Below are 27,620 nucleotides of genomic sequence, written 5' to 3'. Positions count from 1 at the left end.
TGGGTTTGCTAGAGAATCCTCTGATCCCTGTGGCATTTCTGTCTTCAGGAGTAAGCCCTCTGCTGCTCTGTCTGGAACTAATGTGACCTTTAACCCTTACCTTCCTTCTTTTCTAGTTCACCACCCTGAGCCCAGCATGAATGCAACCCCCACAGTTTATGCTCCTGGAATACAGAATAGTTAGAAAGAACATGGGCCCTGGGGCTTGAGGGTTTAAGCTGAGAATCACATAGTCCTGTTACATAGGAGACTTCCTCTGAAGTCTCCATTTTTTCCAATGCTAAAGAAGTGGTAAAACTCCTCAGGTCAGCTTCTGTAAGAGTTAGAAGAGTGGGTTATCTGGCTTGCTGGAGATGTGCATCATGACAGCATTCTTAAGCTGTGTCCCACAACACCAGTATCTTACACACTCTGCCATGCTGGCGTGTGCCAACACACACGATAAACGCATATGGCTTGGGAGCAGACTTCTTGCTGTGGAGCTGAAGTCTAAGGTAGAATTTCAATGAGGCCACATTTTAATCCCTTCTTTTCACTGATTTCTTTTTCAGACACAGTTCCAACTTCTTTGACAAAAGTGACTCCATCACCTGGTAATGATCACCATGCTTGTTGCTGGAGTAAAACTCCATTCGCTACTTTATGCTACCACGTTTCATTTCATCTTGTGTTGATAACTTCTCTACCTGGCTTCCCTCTGTTAATATTCCATCTTCCTTACCTAAAACTGCGCCTGAGGAATATGATCTTCCTCTTTATTCTTGGCCCTTGTAAAAATGTTGCCTAAATCCAGATATGGTGGCACACACCTTCAGTTGCCAATACTCAGGAGGCAGAGGCATGTGAATTTCTGTGAGTTTGAATCAGCTTCATTTATATACTAATTTCCAAGGGCTAGCCAGTACTAAGTAAAGAGATCTTGTCTCAAAAAAACAAACAACAAAAAAAACCAGTTACCTATAAAATTGAACTGCTTTTAGTTTTTTTCCTTAAAAAGTCAGGAGATACAGATTTTTTGAACATTTAGCAAGTTGTTTTACTCTTGAAGAATAAACAAAACGTAACAATATTTGTCACATTTTGATGTCAAGAAAGTAAAACATCATGGATAGCATTCCTGCACACAATTAGAATCTGAAATAACAGAAAGGGTTTCCCTCTTCAGCTTGAAGCTAAATTGCAAGCCTGTGAGAATACACATTTGCAAACCTAATATTTTACACTGATGAAGCAATTATCCCTTAATCTGGCAGGTTTTGTTTCTTTCTGCTCACTAAAAATGACAAGTTGTCTTTTGATACAGTTAGGATTTCATTTATCACTTACCTCTTACAGGAAGAGTTACAAGGCTGTAGGTATATTACACACCAACATACACACAGTGTGGGTCACTCATGCTTGAAATCAGCCTCCAAGACCTGGCTCAGAAGATCCCCATGTGTATTCATGAGTCACACTTTTTTCCTTCCTGGTGCTCGATGCAAATCAGGACCTCAACTGTGCCAGCAAACACTCCCTCCACTGATCTGCAAACTCAGTCCATTCTCCTAGCTACACAAGTATCTTGCTTTCGATATTATAATACTAATTAGGCCAAGAGAGGGCAGCTACCCAAACCATCATCACACTATAGTCAGAACTAATGCCTGTGGATTTAATATTCAGTAAGGTTTTTCTTTGGGTCAAACAGTGCAGGGTTGACTAGTACAGAGATACATCACCTGGTACCTATCTGTGAGCCTGACACTTCACAGGTATATTCATGTGCACACAATAATACAGCCATGCCTCCCACAAGGATGTTTCAGTCAACAATAGAGCGTTATGTATCCGTATACAGCAATGACTCCATAGATCATGTTGCCTAGTGACCCCAGAGCTGGCTTTTTGTGTACATCATCAGTTTCCTAACTGCACATTTCTTACAATGTATCCTCATTATTAAGCAACATGGTTGTACAGGTTTCATTTGTTTTGTTTTATTGTTTTCTATCCAAAATTAAACTTTTTTGAAGTATTTATATGTGGTAGTGCCCTATGGATGAGCACCGAGGTTGTTGAGGTGTATGATTCTTGAAGAGTTCTGTGGTGCTAACAACAGTTTTGTTGTTAAAGCGTTGCCTCTTAAGAAGAGTAGTATTAAGTAAGGGTATTTTAGGGGGGTAGAGAAGGATCCCCCTGCAAGTGTCATCCTGAGATAGTGTCTACTATAGAAACCTGACCCTAACCTCTGACTTTTCTCGCTGCGCAGACTTGCCTCTGCGCCTGGTAGGCGGACGAAACCGCTGTGAGGGCCGGCTGGAGGTGCGGCACCAGGGAGTATGGGGAACCGTATGCGATGACCGCTGGAATATCAAGAACGCCCGAGTTGTGTGCCGCCTCCTAGGCTGCGGCCACGCGCTGGGTGCCCCTGGCAGAAGCCGCTTTGGGGCAGGCACGGGCCCCATCCTGATGAATGAAGTGCGCTGCTCCGGCAGGGAGGACTCTCTGGAGAGCTGTGCCCACGCTGGCTGGATAAGGCACAACTGCCACCACTATGAGGATGCCGGTGTGGTCTGCGCAGGTAGGGGATCCTAGCAAGCAGGCAGCAGTTCCTGTGCAAATGGGCCTGTAAAAATCCCCGGGCTCTGCCTCAGCACCACCTATCCTTAAGGTGTTCATCATTTGGCCAAGACATCACACTTTGAGACAAAGAGCTAGTGGTGGTGACATTTTGATCATTGGCCTGACTTTGTTAAATGAGCTCGCTCTAATTCCAGCTCTGTGAAGCATTTGTCAGAAATGTAACTGAAGAATTATGAATTCCAAAGAAGGGAGTGACAGTGTCATAGAACCATTAACAGCATAGCAGTTGCTGGGACCAGGCACAGCTTATCCTGTTACTTTCTCAGTCTGTGAGCTCATCAAGGGTCCCATCCTGGAGACACTGTGTAGCCCAGACCTAACTAACCCTCAGAGTCTACAACACACTCACAGTGTCCCAGCTTCCCTGTGTTCTTTTTAGCAAAGATTCTGCCTGTATCTTCCTTGGAATATCTTTTATCGTCAGCTGTCTTGGCATTCTGATGCCCACCTCTATGGCACAGTGCCTCCTTCTAATTGTTAACCCCAAATTGGCCCATGCAGATTTCAGAGAGTTGGGAAGTTCTAAGACTTGAAGAAACCTGAGTTCACCTTACCTATTCTGTTGCTACTTTTATTACAAACCACAGCCATTGCTTTTACCTTGTATAAGCTGTTTGGATAGATGTGGGGCCCAAATAGAAACACAATCACAGCCCCCTGAAACCAAGCTACATCTGTCTGTTCCGGGGTCTGTACCCTCCAGACTTTGATTGTTGCTGTACCTTGTCACAGTTCAGCCATCCCTCTCAGAAGCCTGCTTTTAACAAGGACCCATTCAGTTCTTGGACCATACACCAAGGTGGCCATGTCCCATGTCCAAAGGGATCTGTTGAGTCTAAAGGGCTTGAGAGACTCTGACTGCACATTTCCTGGGCTGAACCTTGGCCCTGGGACACTGTCCTGTCTTGATTCTGAGCCAGAGAAGTCCTTGATAACCTCAGAATCCATTTTTTCCCAACCTGGGACCCTGAGCATGCTTGGGTGTAGAAAGAGACAGAATCCAAGAGCTCGTTCATGCAGTGGTTTTTGTATTCACCATTCTTTTGCTCCCATAAATCTGATGTTCATAGCACCTGTGTTCTCAGTGCTCCTTCCCATGTGTCAGAATCCATCTCTGTCAGAGACACTGGGCCCTCTTCCCATGTTCTGTAATGTTCTCATGCCATTACAGTCCAGCTGCAATGGTTTGTCTAATGATAGTTTACTGTCCTCCTCCAGTGTTTCAGACCAGTGACATTCACTTTTCATCTCCCCTCAACAGGTCCAGCTGATTCTCCTGTGCCCAAGGATAATGGTAAAGTTATCTTCCCTCCTGGGTCCTGAAGCTGACTGGGGAAGAAACTGAGAGAGTAGCTGAATGGGGAGAAAAAACAGGCCATAAGGGATGTCCATTTGCCTGATAGTAGGAGGTCAGGAAAGAAGCCAGTTTGTACTCGGGAACTCTCTATTTTTGCTTTCACTTTTCTTCCAGCTCATGTCTGTGCAAAAGTCCAGACAGATACATGATCAGACTGAGCATGTCATGAGTTGTCCTATAACCCCCTGAGCAAGGCTCTGACCTGTGGCCTATGGGGTATGGATTGTAAGCAGGAATCCCTATGGATGTGGCCTAATTTCAAAGCCTTTTTTTAAAAAAAAGAATATTAGCAAAGCCAATGAAAGTCAGGGCTGTGGAGATGCCTCTGTTGATAAAGTATTTGTCATGCAAGCATGACAACTTATTTAATCCTGAGCATCCACATAATAGCCAGACACAGTGGTACACATCTGTAAACCCAGCACTGCGAAGGTGGGGACAGGAGAAGGATCCTGGGGCCTTACTGGCCAGCCAGTCTAACCAAAGCCTCAAGCACCAGGTTAAATGAGAGACCTTGTCCTGAAAATAAAGCAGACAGCCACCAAGCAAGATATCCAACATTCACCTACTGCCTCCTTCACAAACATGTGTGTGAGTGGGCGCGCGCGCGCGGGCGCGCGCGCGCGCGCGCGCACACACACACACACACACACACACACATCAGTAGAAGTCAAGTCAAGGTCATAGATTAAATCATTGGCTCTCAACCTTCCTAAAGCTGAGACCCTTTAATATAGCTCCTCATGTTGTGGTGACCCCAACCATAAAATTATTTGTTGCTACTTTATAAGTATAATTTTGATGCTGTTATGAATACAATGTAAATATGTGATATGCAACCCACAAAGGGATTGTGACCCACAGGTTAAGAAACACTGGAGTAAGTGAAGCTGAGGCAGGCTCTGCCCATCCCAGAGCACTGTCTGTGGTACTTTTATAACATTCAGACAGCCCCCTGAGCTATGCATCAATGTGTCAGCTTCTCTCTCTCTCCCCTCAGCTCAGCTGTCCTGTTTGCCTCACCTCTTCCAAGCCATCATTGACCGAGGCTATCTCCGGAGATTAGGCTACTCCTCCTGGGACATCCATTTAAATGATCAGATGTGTCGCCCCCAAGTCACTGGGCGTTACCTCATCTTCAATATTCCTTATGGCCACTGTGGCACCGTTAGGCAGGTAAGAGGCTGACATTGAAGAGATGACCTTGTATGGATGGAGTCCAGGAAGAAAGGCTTAGAAAAATTAAACTTCCTGAGTACATAGAGGAAGAACTTCATTCCTTAAGCGGCTCACTGATTTGCCTGAAATGTTCCATCATTTGGAGATTTTTCAGACACACTCATCCTGTGATGATGTATAACAAATGTTGACTTCAATGACATGGATAGTGGGTTGGGTAAAAGAAGAGTGAGGTTGATAATATTCTTCCAGTTTCAAAGACAGCATTTGTCATAACATGCTTCTTGACTGAACATTAGGATATATCTACCATGAGCAAGTTATGGTGCTGGGTATAAGGGGGGGACAGGTCGTCTGTCTGTCTCCTATGTCTCTAACTAAGCAGGTAGTCATATTACACACTATAGAATGCAAACATCTAGGATATTCAGGAGTCATAAAATACATGCATCTATTTAATTCTCAGCAAATACTTTCTTATCTCATGAAAAACTGGCATTGAAATTAAGGAAACTCGTGTATATATGAAGGAACTGTTCCGCTATGACACCCGTCTCAGTATCTTTGGCAGTGACATGGTCCAAAGCATGATCTTGACACTGTTTTCCTGTTTCCCTGTTGTATAAATACAAAAAGGCTCAGCTGATGATATGAAGGTGACATTCATTCAAACTGACCATGGGATGCAACGAACATAATCCCACGAATACCACACTTGCATTTTGTCTGCAGTTTGGTTATATACATTGTGGTCACTTTTATCCCTTTTTCTGTGAAAATTTCATTTCTTAACTGAGAGGTTTCTGCCCCTGAAGCCAAGACAGAAGCTCCCTCTGTCTAGGAGGAAGATGGCCCCTGGCAGAGAGTCTGTGGATCTGAGTCACACATGGTTCAGAAATGTTTCTGGCCTGGATGTGCCTCTGAGCATTCACACAGGGCATTTGAAGAAGTATGGGTGGTGGCTCCTACCCATCATACTGTCCATTCATTCCACTTCTAACCTATATGTTCTGATAGAGGTGATGTGTGGTGGGTATCAGCAAGAAGCAAGGTGAAGAACCAAGGCTACAGCCAAAACTAGCTTGGGATCAAGGGCAGAGAAGGTAAAAGATCCAAGCTGGGTATGGTCATAGGTGTGGGGTGCCGGTGGGACTTGAATGTGTAGAGGAATTCAAAAGAGTGGGAGTTCCAGGCAGCCATAATGGACATAGTGGACTTGCCACCCAACTCAAAGTTCTACAGATTGGCTATTACAGGAAGAAGGAGCAGTCCTCACTAAGGGACAACCCCCCCTACACACACACACTCACACTCGCACTCACACACACACCTTCCTGCTGTTACTACAATGGTCCAGCCAGGGACTCCAGTCCTCAAGTATGTCATGAATCTGGCACTTGGCACATATTAGAAGGAGGGAGCTCTGCTATATCTGCTATAGAAAAGATAGTACCAAGGCACCAAGTACACAGCCTGCCAATTCTCTCATTTCCACAGGAACATCAAGGCTCTCTCAGCTACTCCAATTCCATCAGAGGCAGAACACAAGGCCACCCTGGCCGAGTCATTGTGAGGCACAAGGTGCCCCAGGTCAAGTTCACCTGCAAAGTGGATGGCCAGTCTGCAGTTGAGATTGTGCACGGGAGTGACACTCAGAAGGACGACGTCGGCTATGATGTATCAATTGCATTCCTCCAGTCACCTGAATCTCAGAGTATGGGGGTTGGAGGGCCTTCTCACACCCGTCAGAGGGAAGAGGTCTTCCTCCAGGCCACCCTCCACAGCCACAATCCCAATCTGAGGCTCATCGTGGATACCTGTGTGGCTTCTCCTGACCCCAGAGATTTCACAACTCTCAAACATGATTTGATCCAGGAAGGGTAAGGAATGTGGAAACTCTCGCCCAGCTGATTTTAAATGTGCATGGGTTTCTCTTGGGGAACCTGCAGTTTCTGAGCCTGGAATCCTAAGTCAGAGGGTTTCGGGTGCCCCTACCAGACCTCTGTTCACAGTGGGGAATACAGCAGTCTAGACTACCTCAAAGTGGATGGCCAGTCTGCAGTTGAGATTGCGCATGGGAGTGACACTCCTCAAAGACCCCATCCAGGGCTTTGCTCCCCACCCTTTCTGGCATAATCCTTCCTTCCTTTCTAGGACAAACCTTCGGGACTTTGGCTCACAATGATAGGTCGATATGTTTTTCCAAAATAAGCTCTTGTTTAAACTAGCCAGGTGTCTTCTGGCTGGTTTGGTTCACCGAGTGCTTTGCCAAGTGAAAACCTTGGCAAGTTTGTTTGCCTCTGCGGCTCCTTCATTTTTTATCAGGTGCTATTGCACTGCTTTCTCTGGGGAACATACACAAGTGTCTGTTTGCTCCAGATAGCATGAAGGACAACACCCACCTCCCAAAGAAAAACTTCATCCAAGTCCAGCTTGGTAAACCAGTAAGTTCTCTGGGCTTATTTGCAGAAGCTTGAGTGAGGAGCTGCACAGGTGACCCCAAGTGTGCCACCTCAGCATGGATGGCACACCCATCCCTGTTAATACTGCTGAACAGATAGAGGCCCCTTCAGTTAACCTTCTACCTTCTATATACTCCAGCGCTCCTGAGATTGAATATACCTGGGGTTGGGTAGGAGGGAGTGGCTGGAATGGCCTTTCCACTCCCTCCCTGTATGAAGGAATGTCAATGGCCTGGTAAGGGAGTCTCCTGGGTATGGATGATCCCAGCAGTTCTGATTTCGAGTTGGCAGTGGTCATGCCTGGAGGATGGGTGCTGAATGTTCTTGAATGGGATAACTGGCAACTAGTTAAAAAATGCATTATTTACTCAATGACAGTTTTAGTGTGGTAGGAGTCATAGCTGCCTTAAGCCCACGGGGAACAGTGAGACATCTGCTAACAAAGTTCCTCAGAGGAGCAAGCCAGCACCTGCCACAGGTGTCTGTGAGCTGTGGCGTGAGATGCATAGACTAGAAAGAGCTCTAGGAGGAGAAGGTTCTTCCCTTCTGACCCTCCTTATGATCAAATTATTAAGGTGAGAAGTTCAGTTAGGAGTCAGAACTTCATAGCTAGCATGATATTCTTGCTTTAGGCTAATTTGCTCCCCTTTCTCTAGCCTTTAAATCTTAGATTGATTGGTATCTTTATAAATTATATGCATTTTAATACTATAAATCCCTCCTAGTGTTGTCTTAACTGTATCCCACAAATTTTGATAAGTTGGGTATCATGTTATTTACTTTTCTATTGCTGTGACAAAACATTATGATCAAGGCAACTTGTAAAGAAAGTGTTTAATTTGGCTTATGGTTTTAGAGGATTAGGGTCCATAATGATAGAGTGAAGGGACGGTGGCAGGAAGAGCAGAGAACTCACGTCTTGATTCAAAAGTAGGAGGCAGAAAGAGTACACTGGGAATGGCACTAATCTTTTGAAACCTCAAAACCCACTCCCAGTGAGACACATCCTCCAACAAGGCTTCCCAAATAGTTCTACCAACTAGGGACCAAGTATTCAAAAATGAGACTCTATGGGCTATTGCCATCCGTACCACCACAGGAATCATTTTCCCTTCATTCAAAACAGTTTTAAATTTCTCTTAGGACATTTTTATACAACAGTTACCAGGAAGTATACTGTTTACTCTCAAGCATTTGAGAATTTTCTAGAAATACCACTGCCATTCATTTCAAGTTTAATCCCATTGCTACCTGAGAATGTATTTCTATCCTTTTAAGACTATTTAAGAATGCCCTATGGCCCAGAATGTGGTCTGTCTTAGTGAATGTTCTACCTGGACTTGAGAGGAATTTGTTGGACAGATTGTTTAATCAATGCCGACAAGATCTAGTAGATTAATCGTACCCCTTAAGTCATTTGTACCCTTACTGGCTTTCTGCCCACTGGACCTACCAGTTGATGGAGGGATATTGAAGCATCCAGTTATAATAGGGATTGCCAGTATCCCACTGCAGTGCTCTTTGCCTCCTACATTTTAATGCTCTGCTTGATGGTGCATTATATTAGCAATTATTATATTTGGATAAAGAGTATTCCTTGCTTCTATTATCTTGGTTAAGGATCTCTTCTTAGAGAATTGACCCTTTCTTTTGTAGTTGTAAAGCACCCATCTTGTCCCTGACAATTTGGCTCTCTCTGAAGTTTGTTCTGAGTAAGACGAACAGCTGCTGTACTGTTTTCCACTCCATTCCAGTTTATTGTCTTTATATGTAAAGTGACTGTCTTTTAAAGAACATATAGTCAGATGTTTTGTGTATTATTTTATAGTCTATTCTTCTGTCTTTACATTGGTGTAAATATGAACTATTCTTATTTAACGTTTTTATCCAAGCAGTTAGATTAGAATCCTCCACCATTCATCACATTTGTCTTTTGTCTTTCCCTGCCCTATGCCTACCCCTTTTTCTGACTTCTCTGATTCTTTTTAACTGCACATTTTACATAACTATATTTTATCTCCTCTTGATGCAACACTTATCACCCTATGATTTACAATATGCTTTCTTGGATAGTGCTGGGAATTGAACTCAGGGCACTGGGAATGCTAGAAGGCCAAGTACTCATTCACTGGTCTGCATCTAAGTATATTTAAAATGTAACATCTACCTGACTACCCTCCCTTTAGACAAAATAGGGTATACCTAGAAAGCAAAGGTTGCAGTTAAAACCTTGACTTGTTTTCACTGTATTTAACAGTTCCCTTTACGACCAGGTATAGGGTTTCCATTAACAATGGTGTTAAAGTCATAGTAGTGGTATAGTAGAGTAGTATTAGTTGCTTCATAAAAAGGAGGGTAGTGGAAAGAACTCCATTTGGGATTCAGAACCTTAGCATCAAGTTTGGTTATATGGGCTGGAGAAAATTCATATCATGCACTAGTTAACCTTTTAGGTCTGGGTTTTTCTCCCCGTCAGATGCATCAAAGACAATTCCTACTCCAACCTTCATAGCCCTGGGAAGAACGTGGCCCAGTTCAAGTTCAACGCCTTCAGCTTCCTCAAAAACTATGATGTGGTTTACCTGCAGTGTAACGTTGCTGTTTGCCGACTCGGGGACTACTCTTCCCGGTGCTCACAAGACTGTACAAGGCGGGGAAGGAGAGGCACGGGCTCTGCAGAGGTCAGGGAAGAGCAAACTGAGTATTTCCAAACAGTGGGTCCACTGAAGATCCACAGAGCAGGTAATCAAAGCGAGGCCCTGGGGTGATCTCTCTCGCTCTCGCACGAGTGTGTCAGGAAACCGGAAGCAAGGTCTGATTCTTACCAGGAAGCACTGTTTGGTCACTCGGAAGACACGCATCGACCTCACTGTCTACACTATCCATTTAGATGGGTGGAAAAACCCAAGGGGATGCTTCTCTGGGGTTTGTCACTAAATAATCCTGAGCAACTGCAAACAGGCAGTTGCTCTGTTTGCAGCCAAAAGAAAAAAGAAAAAAGAAAGCTGATTTTGTTGTTCTTTGCTCTTAAGAAGTTGATCATTGTCTTAAAATGTACAAAACATTAGAAAAAGCAAGGTTCTCTCTTTACCCCGTGGGCAGTTAAAGATGGTTTTTAAATGTCTACTTTGGGTGCTGATAGGTGGGTGGGCCTCTATCTGTTCTTCTGGAAATGTGAAAATTCATTACCAGATCTTGCAAGTAATCTTGTAAAAAAAATAAATCATTTTCCAGGAAGTCACTGTTCATTTTCTTTAAATTCTTTTAAGCGGAACAACTGAATGACACAAGCCATTGATGACAACTTTCAAAAGTTTCTTTCATCCAGCTGCTTTGTTCTGAAAGGAACTAATCAGAGCCTAGCTTCTGGGGGTCTAACTTTCAGCTTGCAAATGAGAGGGTTTAAGCAGTCATAAGAAGACAGGGCTTCTCTGTGAGATCCTCGTGTGCACACAGTCATGCTCTCAAAACATCTGGGGACCCTGAAAACCACCCAAGAAAGCTGAAGAGCAAACAAGAACGGGTCAGTAATGTTCTGTTCCTGAAGCAGAGGACTGCCCTTGCTTTAATGTCCGTGTTTCCTGGAAGGAGAAGCAGGCTGTGCTTCACTCTGTTTTGTTTTACCTTTGGAGACAAGGTCTCACTGCCTACCCCACATTGGCTTTGAGCATGTGATCCTGCTCAGTGCAGTCTCTTTCAGAACATGGATTCAGAACAGATTTGAACAGAATGATTTTGTTCTTTCTGCTGTCCAGAAATACTCAGTAGAAATATTTAGAACGAGTACTCATCTTTATCCAAGAAATTGTTTGGGGGCTCTGCTGCTAAAGAGCATGTGAGAAAGAAGATGACAGAATGACCTTCTGAAGGGAGGAAGGCAGTGTCTGGTGGGACCTGGGGGCTGACTCTGTGGTACTGAGGTGGAAAATTGATGAACAACTCACATTACCTTAGAGACCATTTCAGTTTGGTTACAAAAATGAGACAAGGAGTCTTGCCTCCATTCCCTACGAGGACAGAATGATTTCAGAGAAGGCAGAATGGAGTCTGAGGTGCTCATCACCTGTAGGCAGCAGTGAGGCCCTGTCTGCGCCTATCAGAGCTGACCGGGTAGGAGCCTGGCCTGCCACTCCCACTCCTATTTAGAAAGAAACTGGAATCCTTTCATTCTGGGCAGGCTCAGTGGAGAGCCGGGAGTGAGGTGATCAACTCAGGGAGGCAGAGAAAACCGGGGAGGCTAGACCACCTCTGGCCCTCTGATTGGCATGTGCCTGGTGTTCCATGCCTATCCCTTTGTATTCCTTTCTGAAAAGCTTGGTTAAGTAGGTCTCCTGATAAAGCTTAGAAATGGATTTTGCTTTGGGAGACATTCTAAAAGTCATGTTTTAGGAAGAAAAGTTAGTAGGTGTCCAGAGGTGACATCAAATGCCCCTAAAGTACAGGCACTTATTCTCTAGGCTTCTGGGAGTGCCACTGACTAGGGGCTCAGCACCACTGTTTCCTAGAAATTTCCATAAAGGCTGCTGCCCTGTCCCAGTCCACAGCTCCATTTGAGCAGCTCTTATCCAAAGATGACTCTTCACAGGTGGCGAGTGGAGCACAGATGTCCCTGGTTGCTAGAAAATTCTCTCCTTCATTTACCATATCCCCAGATGATGCTAACCCCTATCATCCATTTGGGCAAATTCTAGAGACAGAAGGTGAAGGTAGCCTGGACAGTAGATCTATATAGGAAAGGGGTAAGGACCATTCCTAGTGCACTGACTCTAGGCCTAGAACCTTTGATCACTTTACTATAGTAACAGTGACTACACTCTCCACAGAGTCTCAATAGGTGATAGTTTTCTTAGAATGGCTTATTCATGCCTGTAGTGTCTCTGAATATCTATCATGATGGCCAACACAGAATTTATAATCAATTCCTGATAGTGAGATGGCTGACAGGTAGTGACCAGACCAGACAGTTGTGTTATCTTAAGAACTTAATGTGAAGCTAGAGGGATGGCTCAGCAGTTTAGAGCACTTGCTGCTCTTGTAGAGGACCCAAGCTAAGCTCCCAGCACCCACATGGCAGCTGTTTCACAGCTGTCTGACTCCAGTTCCAGGATATCCAATACCCTCTTCTCAGCCTTCCCAGGCACCAGCACACACATGGTACACATACATATATGCAGGTAAAACACACTTACATGTGAAATAAAAATAAATAAATCTTTAAAAAAATTCAACATGATCTGCCTACGACTAGTGAAACTTTTAGGTGTTTCTGTGTTATATTAAAAAGGAGTTTGTGGCAGTGAGATTTAGATTATATGGGCAGACAGAGAGGAGAATTGTTACATGAATATTTGGGAAGCCTTTGAAAGATTAGCACTAAGTTGTTAAGTAAGTGAGGGACACCTGCTTTGATTTAGGGCAGGGAAATCAGCAAACCTGTAAGGACTTGGGTGGTATCTTTTATATCCGTCGTACATCAGCAGATTCCCTATAATACGTGGTGTACATGATACATATTTATAGAAGGAAACGTAACATAACATAAAAAGAAGCAAATACCAAGCCCTTTGGCATTCTGGGATGCAGCTACCTGCTGAGATCTATCTGGAACATGAAAGTATGTGTTGTTTACTGGAAAAACGGGGTTTTATTTTTTTGTCTAACATAATTAGCTTTGGTGTTGGCAGGTAAAAAGTAGTTCGTTTCAGGGCCTTCAATAACATCTGCTCAGATCCACAGGAAACAGAAGAGGAATGTTTTATGTCATAACTCAGAAAGCAGTCTGAAGTCTCATTTTACCATCAGGTTCTGCCCACCAAAGGCCCCTTGTGAACTGCCCAAGGCAAGGTACTCAGACTGCACAGCAGCAATGGATCTTCTTCAGTTTCAAATTATAGCCTTTGGTCATTCAAAGGGTAGCATATTTGCATTTGTTTTTTAACTTTTGTAGATGACACATTTTACTTAGCATCTAAAAAGGAAGCTGAGTTGTACCTAGTGGCTCACACCTTTTGTCCCAGCACTGGGGAGGCAGAGGCAGGACCTCTGTGAAGTCAAGGTCAGCCTGGTTCACATAACAAGTTCCAGGCCAGTCAGAGTTCCATAATGAGACTGCATCCAAAAAAGGTGGCCAGATACAATATTTATTTATTTCAGCCATCTCATAATGAAACACACTGTCACCTTGACATGAGCATAAAGGTATGTGTGTTGACTGTTCAGGCCTTCCTGGTTTATTCCTAATCCTTGTAGCCATATGAATCTGTTTCATCCAGCACCCTTGAGAAGACAAGGGTTCTTCTTAGGGTCAACAGCTAGTATAGCCTCTGGTATCTGTGATCCCTCCGTTGATTCACAAAATGCCTCACTGTTGCTACTCCCACAATCACCACATTGAGGGCAAGGACCATGAAGGAAAAGAGGTGCAGATGGCTGAGAGGTTGCTTTGGAGTTTCTGCTGCATGTGTCTGAGGCAGAAGTCCTGGAATAGGAAATAGTTTTAGTATTAGTATTACACCTTTTTGGTAGTATTCATAATGTCATGCTATGCCCTATGAAACTTATGCATGAATTAATAATATGTAATATCAACTTAATAGAGGGAGATAATTCTCAAACAGTCTGAATTCATTATATTTATGTTTTATCTTAGGCCATTTAACTCTGGACTGTCTTTGAGTCTTTCCTATGCAGCCTATCAAGTTTCAATATGCCCAGAAGTAAGTAGGTTGTCCTATGTTAATATGATATTGTCTACTGTGAAAAGATAACTATTTCCCCAAATAGGCTCTGATGTGGACACTGGTTAACTTTTTCCCTCATTCAGAAAAATAGGGTTTTTCTTCTAATTTGGTTGTCTGCTTAGACATCTATAACAAGGAACTGGGAAACTAAAGGAAATTTCCTTTTAGAAATAGTACATATGCACGCTTAAAAGTTGCACAGATGGCATAGTACAGTGTGCTATGCATTTATATATGCTTATATGATGGAAGTATTCATCTTGTGTGCTTAGTCATTCGTTTGCTAGAGTTTCTGCTTTAAGCCTCTAAACTGTACATCTCAGGAACAACAGATTTGAGCTACATTTTATGAGTCACACAGCTCTATGTCCTTAGATCATAAGTAGTGTGTTCTTGCCTGAGTTTCCACTTGCACTTCGATCCCTCTTCAGGCGAATTGGTCCTATGACAGAATCAGCCTTCCACTTGTATGAAGAAATATCTCGTTTCCTCCTTGAGGTACAGCCTTGATAGCAGCGAGACGTTTGGTCATTGGTATCACAGACCAAGATCTTACACTTCAGATACACAGAGTTCAGATGTCTCAAGAATTTAAAGGCATTAAACTGGAATCTCCCATGGTGTCCAGATAAGGGATACACCTGACAAGTCTCATCTTGACTACATCTGGAACACAATTTAGGGACAGTCAGAAAGTGCATGGAGGCTTTTCTGCACAAAAGTGAGATGGTGCAAGCTTTGTTCAAAGTGTCCATCTAGGACCCTCTCTAGAAAGACATCAGCGGTTCAGAGCGTTGTGAGCTTGAGCAGTGGCACTGGTTCTGGGAAAGCTAGTAAAGTCCTGCTCTGAGATTCCGGGCCCTGTGAGCGGCTGGAGCATCAGCACCTGTGCACTAGAGCCCAAACACCAGAGATACTGACTCGTAAGTACAGCTGATTGCCCATCAACTTTTACAGGAAAAGGTGCTTCTCTTTCAAAACACCACCTTTTTTTTCTTTTTAAAAAGATGTTAAATCTACTTTCTTGATAATATCATGTTCTAAGACTGGCACACATTGAAGAACCTGCCAAGACCTTGCAGACAATAGCCAAAGTAAACAAAAAGCAAAACCACAAATAGGTCCTTCTAGACAAAACTTTTAGTTTTTTTTCTCCACCGACAAATATTTTATATTGCAATTTTAAAACCAAGGAACACAGACGGCCTATCTAAATTTTTTTTTGAGACAGGGTTTCTCTGTATTGTTTTGGAGGCTGTCCTGGAACTCGCTCTGTAGCCCAGGCCGAAAATGTGTAGCCCAGGCTGGCCTAGAACTCGTGATCCTCCTGCCTCTGCCTCCTTCAGCAAATCCTACCAGCGTGCGCCACCACAACCGGCTCTAAATATTTTAACATGGGTTATTTGTGGCTAGTACTACACAGTAGCAATTTTTAAATGATTAAGCTTAATAAAATTCCATACTAGGAATTTTATATACATAAATATATATACACACATAGATAATGAGTGCTTGTAAATACAAAACTTACTTCATTCAAATCATTACTACTGTGGGCTGGGGAGACAGTTCAATCAGCAAAGTGCTTTACACACTACCATGAGAACCTGAGTCCCAGCACTCACATGGAAGTCTAGAACGCTTACAATCCCAGGGTTAGGGAGTCAAGTGAGGAAAATGCCTGAGTTTTTCTGGCCAGCCAGCCTAGCTGAATCCACACACTCTGGGTTCAGTGAAAGACCCTATCTTGAAAAGAATAAAGAGAGGATGAGGAGATGGAGATAGAGCAATGGTTAGAGCCGAGGGGATAAGGAGATGGAGATGGATCAGTGGTTAGAGCACCTGCCATGAAAGCCTGAGGACCAGAATTTGGATCCATCCCTCTTCAGAACCTACATTAAAGTCAGGTGACTGTGGTGGCCCACCTGTGATTCCAGCACCCAGAAGGTGGAGACAGGGAAAACCCCAAAGCAAGCCGGCTAGCCACAATAGTCTGCCAGCAAGTTCTAGGTTCAATTGAGACACCCAGCCTCAATGAATAAGAGGTAGAGTGAGACTCTTGGCATCAGCCTCAGGCCTCCACAGATATATACACCCACACATGTGAATACCCATGTGTGCCAATGCACACTGGAACATGCATGCATACACATACCATACACAGATACGAATAAGAAAAATTAATTAAGTCAAAAATAAGTCAGAGAGTCTTTGAGGATGATGATTAATGTCAGTCTCTAGCCTCCACATGCACACATAAGCACATTCACTCGTTCACCCACAAGCACATACACACATCAAAAAAAGAAAAAATAATACTTCTGTTGGCAAATACAGAGACCCACTATGTGAGTGCATACCCGCTGTGGATCAAGTCATAGGTTGGAGATGCGAAGTCAGACGTGGGAGAGGCTCTGCAAGTATCCAGAAACACCACCAGACCAGGGTCTGAGGTATGCAAACTGACTTGAACAAAAAGAGTTTGGTTCAAATCCACAAAATACGGCGACTGCACAGGGTTTTCAAATGTGTTGGATTCATAAAGAGCCATGCTGGTGTTGTATTTGCCCAGGACACTTTGGTTTTGTATGATGTCATCCTCAGTTATGTACAGAATCTCCACAGTAGAATTATATTCCATCTCACACGTCACCACAATCTGGATGTGCTTCTGACGGGTGATCACTGCAGTAGCTGGTGATTCGGTGAAGGCAATTATGTTGGTATAAGAGATTGTGTGGTCCTCTATCTGCAGAATGGGAAGGAATTCAAATTGTACACATTAACCCATCAATATTTCAGAGCACAGAGAAGGATAAGACTTTCAGGAAGCAATTTAATTTCCTTAAGTCACAAGAGAACAGCTTTCACTTCAAGTACTCTCAATCTTAAATGTGCTTTACCTGCAGAAGGAAGAAAGTGAATGATACAGCTTGTATTAGAAAGACTGAAAGGTAGAATTGAGTAGGACTTTTCCTTCCATTACATTAACATCATTGTGGAATGCAAATTTCCAGCCCTATAAAGACTGTAAACTCACCATACCAGGCCTGTTGGGATAGTTCTATAACCTCAGCTCCTAGGCAGGCTGAAGCAGAAGGATCACAATTTCAAAGCCTACTTGAGCTATAGAGTTCAAGGCCAGTGTGGACAACTTAATAAGATCCTGTTTTGAAACAAAAATAAAAAGAGGACTGAGAATATACCTGTATGGCAGTGGGCTTGCCTAACATGTTTGAGACCCTGGGTGCCATAAATAAAAGACTGAGCTCTACCACACATTTCTTCCCGAAAGAGGCCTAAGCAAATGTGGCTAATCACGCAGTTCCCCAAATGTGTGCAGATGCAAGCTTGACCACAGTGCACCCTAGACATCTGGGAAACAATAAAGCCTATGTGTTCATTTACAGAAGAAAAAAGTGAACAGAAGAAAATATTTATTTCTTATCAATTCCTCTGGTCTAGCCTCTGTCATCTTCAGTCACAAAGTGGTTTAAGTTTACAGTATGTATCTTAAAGGGACCTAAAAGTGTTGACAATGCTTGAGGTCTTAAGTGGTATTGCTAAAGTGTGCAGACCAAATCACAGACTTACATTTCATATTTAAAATATGTTTTTTCTTTCTGCATTCTCAAGGAAAATAAGATCTTAAGACCCAGCTCAATTTTACCAAATAGAGAATGTAGTGTTATTCACACAACTTTTCCTGGTAATCTAGAAAACCCTGACCACAGACGTTCCAACCCTCTACAGTGAGATTTCAGAGCTCTTTGTCTCTGGGAAAAACAACATCCACTAGTTACCTTGCAAATGAATGAGATAATCTTGCCTCTGTGTGATTGGGTGTGTGCATGTCTATGAGCATGCTTTCTTAGTCCAACCATGGGAGTTTGATATAGTTTGTGAAAAATACAGCAAGCTTCATGACTGTGCATCACCATGTGTTCAACAGCTGACAGAACCTGACTGTGGGTTTCACGGTACCTTTTTAATTGTACCACATTCGTTCAGAGGGATAGAGAATTCTACGACGTTTGATACACTCGGTCTGCATGCTGGATCATTTAGTTGCAAGTTGTTCTCATTGTAGTTAAGTGACTGCAGATACGACTTGCTTATGATGACTCTCATCTTGTCAGAAGCACAGCTTAAAGATGCTACCAAGAAAAGGGGAGAATGGAATACAAAGAATGATCACATTTTGGAAAACTAGAAACTTGGCATTTTCAAGATTTCTATGTGCAAACGAATCTACTGCAAGTTTAACCTGCTGGGACTGGTGCCACACGCCTTTAATCCCAGTAGTTGGGAGGTAGGCTCTCTGTGAGTTCTGAGTCAGCCAGGGCTACACAGTGAGACTTTGTCTCAACAAATGAAACAGCAGCAACAACCAACCCAAACCCACTGGGCTGGGAAGATGGCTGTCCGTAAGAGGACTTACTGTTCAAGCATGAGAAATTGAGTTAGAATCCCCAGCACCCCCAAACCCACTGGGCTGGGAAGATGGCTGTCCGTAAGAGGACTTACTGTTCAAGCATGAGAAATTGAGTTAGAATCCCCAGCACCCCCAAACCCACTGGGCTGGGAAGATGGCTGTCCGTAAGAGGACTTACTGTTCAAGCATGAGAAATTGAGTTAGAATCCCCAGCACCCCCAAACCCACTGGGCTGGGAAGATGGCTGTCCGTAAGAGGACTTACTGTTCAAGCATGAGAAATTGAGTTAGAATCCCCAGCACCCCCAAACCCACTGGGCTGGGAAGATGGCTGTCGGTAAGAGGACTTACTGTTCAAGCATGAGAAATTGAGTTAGAATCCCCAGCACCCCCAAACCCACTGGGCTGGGAAGATGGCTGTCCGTAAGAGGACTTACTGTTCAAGCATGAGAAATTGAGTTAGAATCCCCAGCACCCCCAAACCCACTGGGCTGGGAAGATGGCTGTCCGTAAGAGGACTTACTGTTCAAGCATGAGAAATTGAGTTAGAATCCCCAGCACCCCCAAACCCACTGGGCTGGGAAGATGGCTGTCCGTAAGAGGACTTACTGTTCAAGCATGAGAAATTGAGTTAGAATCCCCAGCACCCCCAAACCCACTGGGCTGGGAAGATGGCTGTCGGTAAGAGGACTTACTGTTCAAGCATGAGAAACTGAGTTAGAATCCCCAGCACCCCCAAACCCACTGAGCTGGGAAGATGGCTGTCCGTAAGAGGACTTACTGTTCAAGCATGAGAAATTGAGTTAGAATCCCCAGCACCCCCAAACCCACTGGGCTGGGAAGATGGCTGTCCGTAAGAGGACTTACTGTTCAAGCATGAGAAATTGAGTTAGAATCCCCAGCACCCCCAAACCCACTGGGCTGGGAAGATGGCTGTCCGTAAGAGGACTTACTGTTCAAGCATGAGAAACTGAGTTAGAATCCCCAGCACCCCCAAACCCACTGGGCTGGGAAGATGGCTGTCCGTAAGAGGACTTACTGTTCAAGCATGAGAAATTGAGTTAGAATCCCCAGCACCCCCAAACCCACTGGGCTGGGAAGATGGCTGTCCGTAAGAGGACTTACTGTTCAAGCATGAGAAATTGAGTTAGAATCCCCAGCACCCCCAAACCCACTGGGCTGGGAAGATGGCTGTCCGTAAGAGGACTTACTGTTCAAGCATGAGAAACTGAGTTAGAATCCCCAGCACCCCCAAACCCACTGGGCTGGGAAGATGGCTGTCCGTAAGAGGACTTACTGTTCAAGCATGAGAAACTGAGTTAGAATCCCCAGTAACCCCATAAAAAACCCCAGTGTGGGCTTTTTATGCCTGTAAGCCTAGCACTCTTGAGGACTGAGACTAGGGTTTGTGGCTGCCAGCCCACCTTCAGATTAAGACCCTGTCTCAAGGGAATAAGACAAAAAGTACCAGAGCAGAACACCCCATGTCGTCCTCTGGCCTCTACACACACACACACACACACACACACACACACACACACACACATGAACGCATGCACATGCCCATACATGCACACACACAAAATAAATAAACAAATATCTGAACTCACAATACCTTAATAGTAGGCAGAAGACTCTCATAGCCCAAGTAGTTGATGAGCTTTTCACAATACCCATTGCTACCTTGTTTAGAGCTATAACTGATACATCTAATATTTTTTACATTTTAATTAGAATACAGTTATATTACTTTCCACCTTCTCCCATTCCCTAAGCCCCTCTGAAATGCCCTCCCTCTAACTCTTTCCATGCCCCCACTCCCAAATTCATAGCTTTTCTTTCCAATTATTATGTTACATTTCTTTAAAATTGTGTCATTATAGAAGACATTAAGCCAACCAGACCCTGCATTCTACAGAAATCATTTCTAATTTAATGGAGTCATTTACTTCCTCCTGTATTAAGCAAGGCACAGAGCAGATCCTCAAGCCTCTGGTTTAGCTATATTCCCCAAGTATATGGCACAGGCTGGCAAACTAAGAAATAAGGAGCAGGGTCTATGTATGTAATCATCAAATAGCCCAATATAGCTTAAAGGTTATGAAAAGAGACTTACTAGTGTTGACATCTTCTGTATAAATTGAAGTATAGGAAGCAGAAAAGCCTCTGTAGGAATTGGCATAGTCTGTAGATAACACAACAGTCATGGAGTTTGAGGAAGATTCAAAGGTAGGTTGCCCGCGGCCACAAACTTGATTGAGCAGACCAGACGTGGTGGAGGGGCCATCATAGAGTGCGATGAAATCAAATCGGCAATGTTCGTCCACTTCTAGGCTAAGAAGGATGGCCTCTAATGTAAAAAGCTTTTCAAAGCAATTCAGCTTTATTGCCCATCATTCCTTCCAAAGTCATGAACTACTTTTCCTTACAATGGCAGCTCAGATTTATGATGACAAACCTGGAACTTTGTCAGTCCCTGCATGGGACCTCAGAATCTCCAGAAAAAAAAAATAGTTAACAGCACTGATACATGTTTTCCCTTCTACACTGGTTCTCTGAAAAGTACCCACATATGGGGGCATGAGATTATTTTCCTCCCCACATTGGTCCGCCAGTTGCTGGGGTCACTAGAGTGGACCACAATACTTACAAGATCTCTTGAAAGCTCAGTTTTATCTTATAGCCTTTCTCTACTTGTATGTGCCACACACAGTATGCCAGCTCGGGGTGTGGCTTTGGGTAATTGGGGCTGGTGAAGGATCCTTCCAAAGTGTCCAGGTAACCACCACAGTCTGGAACAGCTAGGAAGATACGAAGATGGCTGTCATTTTTCTGTGGTGTGCGGGGCTTATCATGTTCTCCTCAAGTGTCACACCACTGTCTTCCCTGTGGGTCACGTTTGACACTTTCACCCTCTCTTAGCACCAGACCTTTTGCCCTTGGTGTGCCTGAGAGTGCATCCTTGCCCTGCTGTCAAATGGATCACACTGGCGTGATCTGAACTGGCTAGGGAGACACTGCCCCACCTGTACAGAGCTGCAGAGCATAGCTACATCCTCAGGGCTAGTGCTGGAGGCTCCTCACCCTCTATCGCTGTCTGGTCTCACTGGCGACCAACGTAGGAGTGGCTGTTCCAGACTGCCCTTTCTCAGCATGGCAGCCTGGGCTCCAACACAGAGTCCTTCTCTGCTATTCTCTCCTCTCCCTACCCTAGCCATGCTAGTATTCAAAGCTCATCTCAGATGCAGTCTTCTTTAGTCCTCCCCTGCCATTGTAGGTACAGTAGTGGGCAACATGGCGAAGAAAACTCAAAGAAGCAAACTGAAGTCCCACGTGGAGGTATAAAATACTTTAGGTTGGCTGACTCATAGAACCCATGTCAGGAAGGGTCTCCACATCAGGTGTGAGGAGGTGGCCTGGGTCCAACTCTGGAAGAGCTTGATGTCCCTCCCTGCCTTAGTGATTCTGTAGCATAAGATATCAGTGTCAAGACCAGCTCTTCTACAACATCCAGAGTGAAGCTCTCCTTGTGAACCTGCCGCCTCCAGACCGTGGCATTCTACCGAGGTCAAACTGGAATGGAGGCCCAGTATGTAGACACAGGTAGCATCTGACTACCTAAAAACTGGATGAACCTCACTCCATACGTGCTCCCCATTCTTATCAGAATCACCCCCAGGAACCTGATAGATATAAAAGCTCAAGAGCCTCAGCCCACATCTAATGAATCAGACTAGGGAGTCTGGTACCTGGCAGGTGTCACAGAGGCCTCACATTACTAAACAGGCTGAACAGAGTCTCTCCGTTGGGCTCAGACACAGCACTTGTCAACCTGTAGCAGTCTGCTGAGTCAAATCTGCCTCTCCAGGGGACTGGTTAGAGGTAAAGCGCCATGAGTTCCCCCAGAGCCAAAGAATCAGATCTTCAAAGGCGGCGAATGAATCTGCGATTTCTGTACACAGTATTGGAGAATTGCCTTTCTCCCAGAGAGAGCCCTGGGAGAACAGACTCAAGAGCACACTGTAACCCATGCTTGCTGAGGGCTGTGGAAAGAATGTACCAAGGACAACTTACGGGTGCCAGGGGAAAAGAAGTAATAGAAGATGAAGACACTTCTTTGGGTACTTGTCCTGTCAGTGACTATCTGAAACGTTAGCGAATTGGATGTCGATTCAAATACAGGCACGAAGTCATTTTTACTGCAGACCTTCCCTAGCAGAGGCCCGTCGGTGGAACTCCCATCAAACACCTTGATGTTTTCACTTTCGCACCTCCCGTCTGGATCCAACCTGGGAACACAACGTGCCCGTGGTTGGAGAAGAGCCACTAGAAAAATGGCTTCTCAAATGCATTGTCCCCTGTTCATATTAGCACACCAGTTCATAAAGTGGGGGCAGTCTGGTCCATTTAGTCATCTCCAAGATCAGTCCTGAGCCCCACCCTTCTTCAACATCAAACCACAACCTTAATGGGCTCAGGAAAGTGAACTCACTTGCCTTATAGTTAGTGGATGGTAAAAAAAAACAGGTCTAGAATTCAGGGCCACAGCCCTTCCCCCATTGCCCCTGTTCCTGTGCCTCCATGGTGACTAGTTGGTATAGAATTTCTAATTTAGAAACCAGCCTCACTAATTTTTGATATCCAAGCCTGCTGAAAATCAACTCGTCCTCCATGACCACCTTCCAGTGAAGCATCTCCCAGCCCCTTCCTCCCCCGCCCCAATATGCTCATTCTGAAGGACGGTTCAATGCTCTGCACTGAGCAGGGTAGCCCAGGATTTCTAATGTCCATGCTGTTAGGCTCTTTCCAAATGCCCACAGAGGAACTATGTGGCTTTAAGTCAATGTTATAAGCACAGAGAAGCTGAACTCCCGTTCCACCTTAAGAAATTCCCTTCTGTATAGCTTTGGACCAGCAATTTAACCTTGTTTAACTTCAGTCCTCAGTCTTCTCTTCTGTAAATGAACATCATGGTGTAACACACACACACACACACACACACACACACACACTACATGAGGTTTTCGTTGTTTTGTTTTTGGTGTTCTTATCATGAAGCACCTACCATAGGCTTTGTACACAAGAATTTGCCCCAATGAATGTTGACTTATTCCTACTGAGTTTTGCTTTTATCACAACTCTGCTCTTTCTCTTTATATATCAAAAATGGTGTAAGTTTCTAAGAGCTCTGCTGTTTCAGGAAGGCTGTGAGTTGCCTTCTTTGCATTTGACTGAAGGCCAGTCAATTCCTCCTTCTGCAGTGTAGAGCCCAAGTTCTCCAAGTATGGTGGTTGGAACAGCAGCATAAGGTCACCTGAGAATTTGTTTCTTATGCAGATTTTCAGGCTCCACCCATATTATTTAAATTAGATAGTAAGGACCCCAACATGGACCAGCATGTTGCCAGCTACAGAGTGAGAACCACTTAAGTGGTCTAAGAACAGGGATTACAGAGCTAGGATGCTGGGATTCCATCCTCTTCCTTCATCTATTATTTGATGGTGTTGGTCCGGAGAGTGATTTATCTGAGCTTTCTTATCTACTGAATTGGGTTGCACCTGCTACAGAAGGGTTGAGAAACCAGCTAGGGCAGACCTTGTAAAGTCCCAAGGCTTTGTGGTGCACACAGTCTAGGATCTTAGCACAGAATAGTGAGGTCATTATGAAACATGTGTAAACGTATGCTGTCTTTAAAATAAAATTTCAAAAACTGGCAGAGCTAGGTCCCACCCTTGAAGGCTGTGATCTAACTGTATAGGGTGCAGCCTGGGATTGGAGTTTTTTGGAAGCTTCCATGATGGCTCTAATGGTAGACCAGAATTTGGAGCCACAGTTAAAATTTTAAAATCTACAGTCTAGAACTAGACTACCTGGATGCCAACCTTGATGGTTCTATGCACTAATTGACTGACCTCAGTAAGTTTTCAATCTCCTTGCATCTGTAACTCTAGCACTGGCCTCACAGTACCTGTGTGGCTCAGATTTTGGCATGCCAGTCTTCAGTGATGACCAGCAGCCATTAACTATTATCATCATCATTATAACCATAATGGGGATACCTTCATTTTCTAGAAGCAGCTGAGCTCCTTCCATAGAGAGTTTATCTCCCACTCCAACATGGCTAGAATCAGCACCCTCCTTGAGAAACTAGTCTCCACTTACTGGACGTGCGAGAAGATGATTCGGATGCTCCTGTTTTCAGGTCTCTCTATGGTCCAGGTGCAGTTCTCATCAGCATTGAGCTGTAGGAGCAGGGCTTTGTGGGTCTCTCCCAGATTGGCTCCTCCCAGATTGGCCGTGCATCTTGATTTGCCTAGTAGATACCAAAGTTGGCAGTGAGGAGAGGAGTAGTCCCTGCCTCCCCAGCAGACACTAGGATTCAACCTCCCACAGGGAATAGAATAGACCTATAAATAGGCAGGTGACTTGGTAAAATATTGCAGTCACTGCAAAGCAAGACACAATCAGTGGGTTTGCCTTTTGTGTCCTGGGGGAGAAATTGTAATTCTTCTACATGTGGTCCATAAAAGTAGTAAACTAGGGCATGAAGGAAGACCTATCTAGAACAGATAAAGAGTTCTTACAGTTGAATAGTTTAAAGGCCAGGCTAGACTTCTAGTTTACTGTTTTTATGGGATCTCTGACTATATGAATTAGTGGATCTCTGACTCTTGTGCCTTCTCTTGGGCTCTTTCCTTCTGTTGGTTTGTCCTGTCCGATTTGAGCGTGATAGTTCTTGTTTTATCTTATTATATTTTTTTATTTTTTTAAATGAATGAATGAAAATATAGGTACTAGGATAAAGGAAAACAGAATTGTCATTTATACCTTCTGGAAGAGGAAAAAGTCAGTATTCTCTAATGGAGTGACCCTGGGTATATCAATTATTTCAGGGCAGGCCTTATGTTCAGGAGTAGTTGACCAACATATAATGGACTCCACAATTTTTTGTGTGTGCTTTTATTTAGTTATAGGTTTTTTGTTGTTGTTGTTTCCTCTTTGGGTCTTGATGTATGTTTTCTAGGTTTTGTTTTTGTATTGGGTTTTGGGGTTGTTTTTGGAGAAAGAACTTAAAGTTGGGTGAGTAAGGAGGAGGAGAGGATCTGGAAGGACTTGGGGGAGAAGAATATGATCAAAATATATTTAAGGTTAAAAACTGTTTTATATAATAAAATTATTGGGGAAAAAAGAAAGAAATATGAGGCCAGTGAGATTGCTCAGTGGGTAAAGACACTTGATGCCAAGGTTGATAACCAAAATGCAACCCCCAGAAGCCACATGGTAGAAGGAGAAAAACCAATCGCCAGAAGTTGTCCTCTGAACCTCACTTGAGCACTGTAACCTGTGAGGACACACCTGCTTGAACAGACACAATGAACAAATGCAGAAAGAAAAAAATTAAAGACAAAGAACCCAGTGAAAAGTGGGAAAGGCAAGGTATATATGATATATGCTTGTAACTGCAGCACTTAGAAGACCGAGGAAGGAGGCTCCCGTGCAAATTAGTAAGTCTCTCTCTCTCTCTCTCTCTCTCTCTCTCTCTCTCTCTCTCTCTCTCTCTCTCTCTCTCTCTCTCTCTCTCTCCAGCAAGGACAAGAATAGATATATTTCCCAAATGAGACAAATGAGCAAAACCCCCATGTATTTAGAAACAAACCTTCTTATGTTCTCTTTCACCTGTGATTGATGAATGACTCTTCTGCTTACCTAACAATAACTGGTACTATAGTAGCCAGGGAAAAGAAAACTAACTGAAAAGGGTAGCACAAACACACCCACCCAGTATCAGCATCTTCATTAAAACCCTGCTGTGAATTTGTCAGTCCCTTCCTTTCCTCCTCTCTTTTTGATTTTAAAAATGTTTCGTGTGTAGTTATTGACATAAGCATTATCATATTGCAAAATTTTAGACATTTTCCTCTTTGTTTTGGTTTTTCAAGACAGGGTTTCTCTGTGTAGCTTTGGAGCCTATCCTGGCACTCACTCTGTAGATCAGGCTGACCTCGAACTCATAGAAATCCACCTGCCTCTGCTTCCCAAGTGTTGGGACCAAAAGCATGTGCTACCACTGCCCGGCGACATTTTCCCTCAAGAGACCCTTTCTTGTATGTGTAACATTTTAGAATTTACCAGAGTATGTACATCTCTGTATTGATTTACCCTCAAAAAAATAGCAACTGAAATTTACATTTTTAAAAATTATATCATGCAGGAATATAGCTTTAGGATTACTTTCCTAAAATATGCTGTTAAAAGTGAAATTTCACAGTGAAACTGTGTGTGCCTTTTCTATTTCAATGAACCTGACCCCATGGGCTGTAAGGAAATGACCAATAAAACAAAAGTCTTGCGGAGGGCACAAAGGTGAGTTATTCTCTGTAATGAGGGCAACGGCAGATACGAAAGCTTTCCAAGTTTTGGAAGCAGCCTGGTAAAGAGTAGGTCTTCCATGTTTGAGTTGAAGAATCTGGTTCAATTTTCTTACCTTCATCTACCGTCGAATTCAGCTGTGCTCCACAGCAGGCAGCTAAAAGGGCCCAAATGAGCAGCCTTCCAGTGGCCTCCATCTTTGCAGTGTGTCTCAGGGCCCGCAGGCTTTTATATTTCTCCGAGTTTCCTGGCATCTAGGGAAACATGTCAGTTTGGCCACACAGGGGTGACGCTGGTGAGAACTCCGCAGCTGTGGGGCTGCGTCCCGGCCAGCGGTCTCTGGCATTGCACTCTCTCTTCCAGGTCACTTCTCACAGGGCTGTGGGCCAACCAGCCCAGTTCCGCACAGGGCTCACCAGTTACATAGCAGTTCCTCTGGCCTTGATCTACACT

The 27,620-nt window shown here is 44.0% G+C and overlaps 2 protein-coding genes across 2 annotated transcripts in view; one reads left to right on the top strand and one right to left on the bottom strand.

Moving 5' to 3' along the window:
* Positions 1-10,860, top strand: part of LOC101835886 (deleted in malignant brain tumors 1 protein-like) — a 121,941-nt gene extending 111,081 nt beyond the window's left edge. The window contains 6 exon segments of the mRNA XM_040731272.1: positions 552-593; positions 2,252-2,563; positions 3,887-3,919; positions 4,983-5,158; positions 6,659-7,041; positions 10,100-10,860. Of these exon segments, the coding sequence (XP_040587206.1) occupies positions 552-593; positions 2,252-2,563; positions 3,887-3,919; positions 4,983-5,158; positions 6,659-7,041; positions 10,100-10,391 (1,238 nt within the window). The 3' untranslated portion in view covers positions 10,392-10,860.
* A 2,889-nt stretch (positions 10,861-13,749) lies between these two features.
* Positions 13,750-27,397, bottom strand: Cuzd1 (CUB and zona pellucida like domains 1). Its single transcript, XM_040752828.1, has 9 exons — positions 27,283-27,397; positions 24,960-25,110; positions 22,872-23,086; positions 21,448-21,598; positions 20,914-21,131; positions 18,348-18,520; positions 16,724-17,112; positions 14,761-15,029; positions 13,750-14,101 (listed from the first exon to the last, which is right to left on the bottom strand). The coding sequence occupies exons 1-9, from the start codon at positions 27,362-27,364 to the stop codon at positions 13,935-13,937; spliced, it is 1,815 nt and encodes a 604-aa protein (XP_040608762.1). The 5' UTR covers positions 27,365-27,397; the 3' UTR covers positions 13,750-13,934.
* Between the last annotated feature and the right edge of the window lie 223 nt (positions 27,398-27,620).

The sequence above is a fragment of the Mesocricetus auratus genome, unplaced genomic scaffold (genome assembly GCF_017639785.1).
Source record: "Mesocricetus auratus isolate SY011 unplaced genomic scaffold, BCM_Maur_2.0 Super-Scaffold_4256, whole genome shotgun sequence".
NCBI lineage: Eukaryota > Metazoa > Chordata > Mammalia > Rodentia > Cricetidae > Mesocricetus > Mesocricetus auratus.
The sequence above is the reverse complement of the archived record's forward strand: the minus strand, read 5'-3'. Positions and strand labels throughout refer to the sequence as shown.